The sequence below is a fragment of the Odontomachus brunneus genome, unplaced genomic scaffold (assembly GCF_010583005.1).
Source record: "Odontomachus brunneus isolate Ranch 3 - 2012 unplaced genomic scaffold, Obru_v1 Obru_scaffold_162, whole genome shotgun sequence".
NCBI classification, from domain to species: domain Eukaryota; kingdom Metazoa; phylum Arthropoda; class Insecta; order Hymenoptera; family Formicidae; genus Odontomachus; species Odontomachus brunneus.
Window position 1 is genome coordinate 5,462 of NW_022639612.1, and position 10,396 is coordinate 15,857.

The window sequence follows — 10,396 nt, forward strand, 5'->3', positions numbered from 1 at the left end:
GGCTGCGCGTCGCCCCCCCTCCCGCTCGCCCTCTCCCTGCCCTCAGCGCCGCTCAATCACGACCTCAGCGGAGACGTATATATACATATATATATTTACATTATATCTAATTACACACACATGTCTCCTTTGTAGCATATCCTATCTTATATATTTAATTTAAATAACACATATATAACTTATACTCACAACATTACAGCAGCTTGTTGAGCAGCAATGTTTGTTGCTTTTTTTTTAAAACCTTCGACACCGGATGAATATAACTATTTTACCCTTGTAATCAGTAAAATTCATGATTGATTGCACGAACCAGGCGCATTTTATTGTTACCACCGTAAAAATGCGCCTAACGAACGTAGTAAAGACGCACTTTGTTAGATGGCGTCTCGAAAATGCGCCTAGCTTTGGCCACTAAAATCAAGTTGGTTGCCTCTCTTAGGGTCGGTTTATCCAACCTCTTGCTAAGCTAACTAACAATTAAATCTTATGTCTGTTTCTATCTAATTTAAAGGAGGAACAAAGACAGATGTATGTGTTAACAGTTAGCTTAGCAAGAGGTTGGAAAAACCGGCCCTTAGACTTCTCTTTGGTGTTAGACTTTGTCGGTATCGTGTTCTTCGTAATGCCGCGAGAGACGCAGAGATGGCAATAGCTTAGCGCTACAAGTTATTCGTGACAGTTTATGCATTTGTTTCGCTGTTGTATTTCATTTATCGTGAGCTATTAAATATCATTTAACGGATCAGCCGAAATGATTAAGTCTGCTTTACGGTTGATTAATTATCCTTTATTGTCAGAAAGCGTATTGGCTAATGGTGTGGCGACTTACATTCGTTTGAATGTCATAACCTCAAGAAGCATTTGCACTACTTTACTCTGCAACAAAGAAATTCGAACAAAGGACGAGAAATCAAGGGTTGGCAAATCCAGCAAATATGGATTAATAGCGGGAGAGACTACCCCTGAACTGATGGACATTAATCAGCAGTATGTTCTAGCAATAGCTTAGTAGTAGTTATACCTTCAGCAGAAGCCACTGGAAAAGTATTTTGTCAATGTTTCAGAGAAAATCTATTTCCTGATGAGGACACGCCAAATCGACTTTTTAATGGTGTACCATATAAGGAATTGCATATTATTAACATTAAATCAACTCCTAATAATACAATCATGAATTTTACTGATTACAAAGGTAAAGCAATTACATTGCATTCATCTGGTATCGAAGGTTTTAAGAATGCTAGAAAAGGAACAAACATTGCTGCTCAACAAGCTGCTATAACGTTTGGTAATGTGAGTATAAGTTGTATATGTATTATTAAAATTAAATATATAAGATAAGATATGCTACAGAGGAGACATGTGTGTGTAATTAGATATAATGTAATTATATATATATATTTAATAAGTATATATTTATTATTCAGCGTATTCGTGAATATGGCATAAATACTGTGAGAATTCGAGTACAAGGAATTGGAGCAGGCAGAATGGTATTTCGAAAGCATTATTCTTTGTTTATATATATTAATGTAATAACTAATAATAATTCTAATATTGAGTATTTTTCTTGGTTTTTAGTCTTCTATAAAAGGTCTTCATATGACAGGATTAAACATTGTTTCGGTGACAGACGATACTAGAGTAAGTTGGAATCCACCAAGAGCACGAAAACAAAGAAGGGTATAGTTAGTATTGTGAGTATTATTAACTGTAAATCTTAAAATCAAATGTTCTAATATATATTGTGAAATTCAACGTGTATCATTTTATATTTCCATGCAATCTTACTAGATATAAAATTAAATGATACTTTTATCCATTAAGATTTAATTTAATTAATGGAGAGATATTGCTGGAATTTTTTTTATTAACATATAGATTGGTTTTATGAGTAAAACTCTGTGATACACATTGATTTATCGTATATGTAAAATTTATTTTTATTTATAATGTATAATTGTTCTCAAATATTGATATGAAAGAATATTGCTTTAAAAAAAAAATATTTTTATAGTACAATAATTATAATAATAAAACAGTATAATTAACAGTATAATTTATAGTATAATAATTACAATACAATATAGTAATATAATAATTACAATAATAATACAATATATAATACAGTATATAATAATACAATAATAATATAGTATAATAATAATAATAACGTTATTTAATATTTTATACTAATGTGAGGTATATCTTTGATTTTTCTTCTCTCATTTTCTATAAATATGACTAGCTGAAATATTTTTCTCAAAAGAGATAGAATTTTTCTACATGTATAAATTATTCTCCCAATTATTATTCGCAGCTACATAACAGAATCAATTTTTACTTTCCAGATAATTCCACACATTACACTTTTGCTTTATTGAATACAACGTGCATAAATTAGCACACGTATGTATACGTATAGATTTTTATGGAACATAAATGAAATTTTTCAAATTTGTCACATCTGTCTTTCTCATGTCCATGCTTTTATTTTAAATGGGTGATAATAATATAATGTCGTACAATTTTGCGATATTATATTGTAGAAATTCACACATGATAGTATATTGTAGAAATTCACACATGACCATCTACACGCATATATTTTTTGACGAACAGTCGTTAATTATTGAATTATTGAATTCTGTTCATCCGGAAATAACTCTATAATCGTTTTTGTTCATCTCCGGGATGCATTTTACTCCATCGAATAATAATTATGCGTCAAGTACATTTATTATCGTGTCCTGATGGAGAAATTCTACGCTAAAGTGTCCACGATTGTAGGTATATTTTGATATGACATGTTAATGTTTCAAAATTTTTTTTAAATCTTTGAATAGTTCTCTCTCAGAACGTTTTCTTTTAACATGACAACAACGGAAATGATTAATACATTCGTATTTCTATAGATTTCTAATTATCTTCGTCTCGTAAAAATGATCGTATGACACGATACTTTGTCAAGAATTGCTTCTTTTAATCGACTATTTTCATCAAATTAATTAATAATTGAAACTATATATCACGCTGTCTCTTCTCTGTCTTATACAAAATATTTCTGTTATTGGTCTCGGAAATAAAAGCTGCGGGCAGTAATACTATATAATAAGGGTATATCTCGAGCGTTCCAACAATTGGTACGTCTCTCGTCATATTAACATAAACAAATAATTAAATTATTATAAAATAAAAAAGAAACAAGCATATTTTTCGAACGTGCGCATCAAAATACTGATGACATCGTCGTATAACATGCTACAAAATTAGTATTTCGAGATCTATACATGTTACTAGACTAGTTGTCAATTAAAGCTGACAGTTAACCGACTCTTTTCCTCCACTTATATTATACAGCCGGAACTGTGTAATCTGGGTTTAGGACAGGTAAAAAAAAATCGCCAACACGAATTAGTTATATATCTATCGTTATCGCAGTCAAATCATCTCGGAGGGAATTCGGCCGGGCGCATCGATGTGCAATAGTGAGTGCGAGCAAATTCGCGACTAGGATGGAGAAGGCGAAGGGCCCGGGACGTCGATGTAACATCGCGCTCACACGTCTTCTACGTCGCAGTTCACCGGCGAGACTGCACCTCTTTCGTGATCCAAGAAATGTAGTCCGAGGTACGCGTGTAAATGCCAGGAAGTCGCGGTCTGCTACAGCCTATACCGGTGGAGACCACTCCTACGACCATTGCGCTACCGCCAGGACGACTTCCGACTATCAAAGGCCCGCCGCTGTCGGCCTGAAATAAAGTGCAGGATGTACAGTCGTCTCCGCGCATCCTGTAAGCTTCCGTGGTTATGGTAAACGATGCGGTGAAAATTCCACTTGCTCTAATATGGAGCGTGTAGGGCCGCGGGAGTATCCATTATAGTGAGTCCCGGTATCGTTCCGTGCGTGGATCCGGATCATAAATCTCGCCGCTGGAAATTCTCAAGATGGAAACAGGCTTTTACCGGCGCGCGACGTTGCCCGGTTTATTTCACGCGTTAATATCGCCAAAATAGTTCCCACGATCGATAAATTATACTTCTGTCTCTACAAGAGATAATAAAAAGACATTTCCTACGAATTGTTCAATTTTTGAGAGACCACTGATTTTGGAGAAGAGATTTATATCGAGAAGAAGAGATCTCTCGGTCCTCTCGGTCGAGATTGCAGTACATATTAAAAAATATTCATGAGAATCGAGGAAATCGATTTCCCTAAGTGTATTAATGTAAAATTTTTTTTATTTCTCACAATCGCGTTATGTCCAATATAAAATGTATCGAAATCAATTTTGATGGTTGCTGGCTCGCCATAGCTCTCGCGAGCAAGTGCAAACGAGGCAAATAGGAAATCCAGCACATCTCAATTCCCAGTGGAACCTTCAACGATATTGTGCTCTCTTTCGGTATTCTCTTCCTCCTTGATATATTTCGAAGCAATACGTTCGTTCTCGATTGTTTTCCCGGGAATATCTCTGACTACGGGAAATAGAAATCGCTGATAAGGACGCGACGGAAACGCGAGGGAAACTTATCGGGGACAAGATCGAGGGTGGTACTTTCATTTTTGTTCCGATGGACTCTCGTAACACCGTAGCGGAAGTCCCGTGGGAGTTGCTTTCGCAGGAACTACCGTTAGTTTAATTGACCATATGAACTTAATGCTCGCGTAGCAAGAAAGTCGCGCTGTCCATCCTTACGTAGGGTGAGAAAACAAAAAGCAAAACGTGACTGGCTTATAAAAACGTAACTGTCCTCTGACATCCATTTCACAGCGCACAAAAAGCGTAACTTTTACGCTCAAAAGTAAATTAGAACGTTGGAAGTTATATGATAAAAACGATATTAAAAACATATATGTGTAATGGTACTCGTGCAGTTCCACGAGCAGCCCTGACCTCGGCGAATCGAGAATGTCGCTACTTGACAACACTGGCAAAAGGAATTACGTTGACGAGATGAAAAAGAAACTTTCATTCGCGGACACATATAAGTTATAAAAAAAGGAGGAATAACGAATAATTGTTTCATTTTTGCACGTAATCACTAGTTATTTACATGTAATATATTACGGAGATTTTTTTTCAATTATTACATTCTTGCAACGATCAGCGAGACTTTCAGGCCCGGGGAATGAGGAGCTAATGCAATTATATACAATCCAATTATCGGGGACCGCTATCATCCGACATGGTCGACTATCATGCCTGAGCAGCATTGTACGCGCATTACCACGGTGCCGCGGATATTTATTGAAATTCGCGTCGTGCCCGGCCGGTGAACCGTGAATTCCGTGATCGGGCGATTGACAAGCGGCGCTGAGCGAGCAGCGATGCGCGAATGCAAAAATACGACGCTCAACGGACGTTTTGCACCACTCGTAGGTGCAACTCCCGATGGGTGCTCTTCACTTACCCAGCAGGAATCCCTTCCTCCTTCCTCGTAGCCGGCGCACATTTGCGTCGAGCCCACGCGAGTCGACTTGCCCTGACTCGCGTACCATTCGCTACACACAGTGTTCGCGACCACGCGGACCTCCACTTTCTGCAACACGTCCGCTCTCTTGTCTGGAACATAACGCAACAACGAAACGTTTCGATATCACGTCACGACCAGTTTTCACAGAAATTGCCATCGTCCGTGTTTGCCGTCCAGTCGCTCCGAGGCAAAATACGCGAGCCGCTTTAACCCTTTGAAACCTAATTCCTCCGAACGTTGCAACATGTATACTTTGCTTCTCGGGAAAAAATGACACTTTTAAAAATTTCACTCCTCTACAAATTCTTTTATAAATCATTAAAAATATTGAAATAATCATCGAAAATATTGGAATGAAGCACGTGATACTTTTCGAGGTAAATAGATATTTCTGCGAATCGGTTGAGAAGAAAAATCAAAAATAATTTGGACCTCAAATGCACAAAGAGAATTTTTTTCGCAAGTATTACTATAAAATTTTATAACTGAAGGATAGGTTTGCAATAATTACTGTAGTAAATAACTGTCTTTTTATTTTATATGTATTACTTATATTTTAGAAGAAAGAAAGAGAGAGAGAGAGAAGTGCAATATTAAGATACTCTAGCTATGTTGCTAGCGAAATTTGCTATGCTTCTTAGTAAGATAGATTTTACTGACAGTTTAATCTTGTGGACTATTAAAAGCATACATAAAATTAATAAGAATTTATATGAAAAGAGACTATAATATTCTCTCCGTATAGCTATATAAAGCTCATTACTTTATCGCGCCTTTAAATATTAACGCTATTTACGCGAATAACGGTCGATTAGAACGAAAAGCAGTGAAATAAAATTTCTTTTCTCATTGACGTTGCAAGTAACATCGTCATCCGAAAGAAGCTCTGCAAACTCACCGAGCTGAGTTTATTCAATTCGGATAATAAGTGCAGTCGGGTTTGCGTTGCCCGCGAATAAACGCGGATAGAAACAAGTGCCGAGATTGGAATACGCTTCTGTTTTGGAAATACGCTCTCTACGTTCTGTTTTTCCTCCAAAGATGACCCTCTGGTCACTTTTATTGATTCCACGTGAATTGGTATACGTGTCGGCCTTTCGAGCTCGCGGAAACTTTGGTGATTACGGAAACTTCGGCGTGTGTTTCGTCGCTCCGATCGTTATCGTGGCAAGATTTATCGAAACCTCAAGCTTACCGATATATCTCAAGTATTTATGAAGAGCCTGCTATTCGCAACTTGGCGGACGATCGAGCAGAATCTTCGCCGCGCGTGAACGAGGATTTATGTGTTACACGCACGTTACATGATGCGATCTCATACGCATACAAAATGCGGCCACAGTATACTCTCCGAAGAGGTATGCCAAATTACCAATAATCTACGGAAGTCGGAAAAGCTCAGGTGCTCGTGTGTGAATACCGTCGGCATTCGATTTCGATAGGAAGTCTCGCGAAAGTTCGAACAGCCGCGCCGAGGTTCCACAATTCGTCGTCAAGAAACTAATGCGAGAAACTGCAAATGTACATTGTTGCGATATGAAACATTGTTAAAATGCATCAGTTTATCGTATCTCTACTTATTATATATTATATTCAACAAAACGAAATGGTGTTTGTCTTTACGTCACGTTTTCGTCACGTCTAAAAAAATATACAGAATAAAAATCTTCTTATAGAACTTCCCAAAAGAACTTCGCAAAAGTATATCGATTTTATTTACTGAAAAGGAGAAAAAACGAGTTCTTGCGTTACTTCTGTTTTGATACATCTGGAAACTCATGTTTGCAACAAGCATGGAATTCTTAATTAGTATCATAGTGAAATAACTAATTTTGGGATAAATTTGGGCACTCTCTGAAAGAAAAGTCTATCATATAAAGAATCTACTTCTCTGTATCTAATATCCAGAAAAACCTTGAGAAATTTCTATGCGGATCACTCCGACGAAAGACACGCGCGAGATCTCGCAGGAGAACATCGAGATGCGGAATTTTTTTAGGCAATAATGTGATGAGGGTTGGAATTTCGGGACACGTCTTCACGATCACTCCAAACGGAATCATTTAGATCGCGTTTGCGTCGATGTGTCAAAGGCCGCGGAGTCGACGTAATGATCTTGGCCGGTTCTGTCGTGTATACGTAATTAGCGCATCGAAAGAGAAGAGGCGATTATTTACTTACATGTGGATCTATCCTCGCCGAGCCAGCCCCATCCTGCCACTATGGCGTGCTCACCGCCGAAGGCGCTATACCCTGGTTTCCCTGTGGCCACAGGTAAACATGCGGGTTTCACGCTTTCCGACCAAGTGATCGGTCTGGCTAGTTCCAACAGCGCAATATCGTCTACATACTTGCCGCACCTGTGACCGGGATGCAACACCGCGTTTATGACGCTCTCATGTCTTGCGGGCGGCACTTCTGGGGCCTTTAAATTGTATTCGCCCAATGTGACTCGCAATTGTCCTACGGGAATCTTGTTTGTGCCGCTGAAATTAAAGCGGGAATGGATTCAATTTGCGAACGATATGCCGTATTATTTGTGAGCGCTATTCTTGACGATATCTCAAGAGATTCTTTCCTCTTTTTTCTCTCGAAACGCATTCTCCATAACGTGAACAATTATTGTCAGATTATTAGTATTAGACAGCATGATATTGACAGCAATAATTTTTGATAGTCAAAATATATGCATACTTCTAATTTTCTCGTTTTCCAAAAAAATGTAGTAATTTAAAATGACACATAATAACATAAGTAGAAAAGTGGAAAAGGATATTAATTAATCATTAGCTTTCTTTTACGTAAATAAGTTTATTTCGATCAAGCGCGAAATTTCAATTTATTAGGACTAACAGTGACAAACTAACGAAGAGACAACAGACTAACAACAACAACTCAACTCTTTGGCTCAACTCTCTTCGCAACGATAGTCTCTCAAGACTATCAAAGCAAAACAGCTACTCTCTCTTTCTCTCTGTCTCCAATCGTTGCGATTTCTTATGGTTCAATATTCGTATTGTGTTCAATACGAAAAGACGCACAACAAAGGAAAGAACGGTTTATATGAACATCAGTACAAGAAACATTAGAGATAAAAATAAAAATATGTCAACCGTTTTTACGCGTTTATCTAATCTAACGACTTCTTCAACACATTTCAAGAAATGTCGCAATATATTGAATAACGAAATGCTTTTCCTCTAATTCGTATAAAATTATTCACAATTGAAACTGAATAAAAGAGTTAAAAGGCGAAAATATATGTGTATGTATAAGGGATTACTACATACAACAATTCCATAAAAAATTTCATAACACGAGTAATGTGCGTATTTTATATTCGTAAAACCCTGAAATGCGAATCACGCCTCCTGCAAAATCTGTACGGCCAACGCTGTAAAAATAGCGAGTTAAAAGAGGAAACAGTATTCGATTCTCGCGCTTTCTGCGCGAGTCGTGAAATGTACACGCACACACTGAAAGAAAAAACTATCCGAAAAATAAGAAATATTTATTCGGTGAGTACTAACAACATATTTATTTAAATCTAATTTCTCTTGTTTAAATAAACAGTTGCTTTCGTAAAAAACCACGATTTTTTTTAGGAAAATATATATTTTCTCATCTGCATGAAAGAAATTTTTCTTGACATAAAAGTATTAGTATTCATCGCGAATAAAAATTATCTTATTTTTTAGATATTTCTCTCTCCGTGTATATTCGCAAGAAGATTTTATTTTCTTTTCGTTCTTCTCAACATGCAGAGTCCAAGTTAGGCACCGACAACTGCACCGGCGAGTGTTTATTCGCGAATCCCCCCGCGAGAAGTCGCCCAACCGTCGATACATCTAGCCACCCTCTGCGAATCTCCCCCCGCGCCCGCACTCTCCTATCAACTAAGCGGGCGAATCCCATCTCTTTTGCAGTTTCTTTCTCTGAGACGTCGGCAATTATTTAACCGGGATTTTTGTCCTACTCGAACGACGCGCCCGCGTTTGCGAAGCTTCCTCGAATACCTGAACCGGCCCGAGTGGCTTCAGTTAATTAATCGGTCTACGGTGCCTCTGAATAATTAACAAAATTACGATGCTCCCTCCACGAAACTATCCGTCCCAACGGCCAGGCACCCCCGCGTCTCGCCACTGTATTTCACGAGCCCCTGTCGTCCCACTTTCGTCAGTAGCAACCCCTTCCGCATTCTCTCTCCCTGTCCTCTCTCTCTCTCTCTCTCTCTCTCTCTCTCTCTCTCTCTCTCTGTCTCTCTCTACCTTCCTCTGTCTGGTCCCTACCTTCGTGTACACGCGCGTTTACACATACCCCGGCCATGTAATATGTTCATGTAACTGGAAAAGGCGTCGAGGGTGCACTGTACTTGTGACTGCAGCCGAGAGTTATTCCCCCGACGATTAGAACGAGGAAATATAGAGAAGAAGAGTTCAGATGTCGGTTCTCTCTCGACGCGCGTTCAGACGGCAATTACTAACGGCGTTTCCTTAAGTTTATATTGCGCGACATGCATCGCACACCGTCGCACGTTCCTTCGTGTGATTTCTCTAGCTATTTAGTTAGCTATTTATTTACTGCCACTTCAGAGGTGTAATAATTAAAGAGCAGATAGATCTATTTCGGATCCTGGAATTATATACGTGGAGAAAATTTTATAGTAAAAATTGTTATAGAGTTTTGCAACCGATGAGTAAATCGATATAAATCAACAAGTGACTCTATTCTTTCATTTTATATGCGCTACTGGAATTTTAGAAATAAAATGTGCTCTTCACAAGTTTGCTATATATCTAATGAAATTTGTGTGTTTCTACGCTGTGAGCGAAAAGATATCTAATAACTTATATTTATATCAGTGAGTACTAGTAGCATATATATATATATATATATATATATATATATATATATATAT

General features: G+C 37.8%; 2 protein-coding genes across 5 annotated transcripts in view; one reads left to right on the top strand and one right to left on the bottom strand.

The window, feature by feature from the left end:
• The first annotated feature begins 482 nt into the window (after nucleotides 1-482).
• On the top strand, nucleotides 483-3,590 carry LOC116850975 (30S ribosomal protein S11). Of its 4 annotated transcripts, XM_032829881.1 has the most exons (6): nucleotides 483-715; nucleotides 798-987; nucleotides 1,065-1,293; nucleotides 1,428-1,493; nucleotides 1,582-1,697; nucleotides 2,352-2,464. In XM_032829881.1, the coding sequence occupies exons 2-5, from the start codon at nucleotides 971-973 to the stop codon at nucleotides 1,687-1,689; spliced, it is 420 nt and encodes a 139-aa protein (XP_032685772.1). In that variant the 5' UTR covers nucleotides 483-715; nucleotides 798-970; the 3' UTR covers nucleotides 1,690-1,697; nucleotides 2,352-2,464. The 4 variants fall into 4 exon arrangements, with proteins under 4 accessions (XP_032685772.1, XP_032685771.1, XP_032685769.1 ...); XM_032829880.1 differs by lacking the exon at nucleotides 2,352-2,464 and adding an exon at nucleotides 3,442-3,590 and having other exon boundaries at nucleotides 486-987; XM_032829878.1 differs by having other exon boundaries at nucleotides 487-987.
• Nucleotides 3,554-10,396, bottom strand: part of LOC116850974 (trypsin-1-like) — a 21,997-nt gene continuing 15,154 nt past the window's right edge. The window contains exons 3-5 of the mRNA XM_032829876.1: nucleotides 7,660-7,964; nucleotides 5,416-5,567; nucleotides 3,554-3,752 (exon numbers count right to left, since the gene is read on the bottom strand). Coding sequence (XP_032685767.1) covers nucleotides 3,582-3,752; nucleotides 5,416-5,567; nucleotides 7,660-7,964 — 628 coding nt within the window. The 3' untranslated portion in view covers nucleotides 3,554-3,581. The remainder of the gene's footprint in view (nucleotides 3,753-5,415; nucleotides 5,568-7,659; nucleotides 7,965-10,396) is intronic.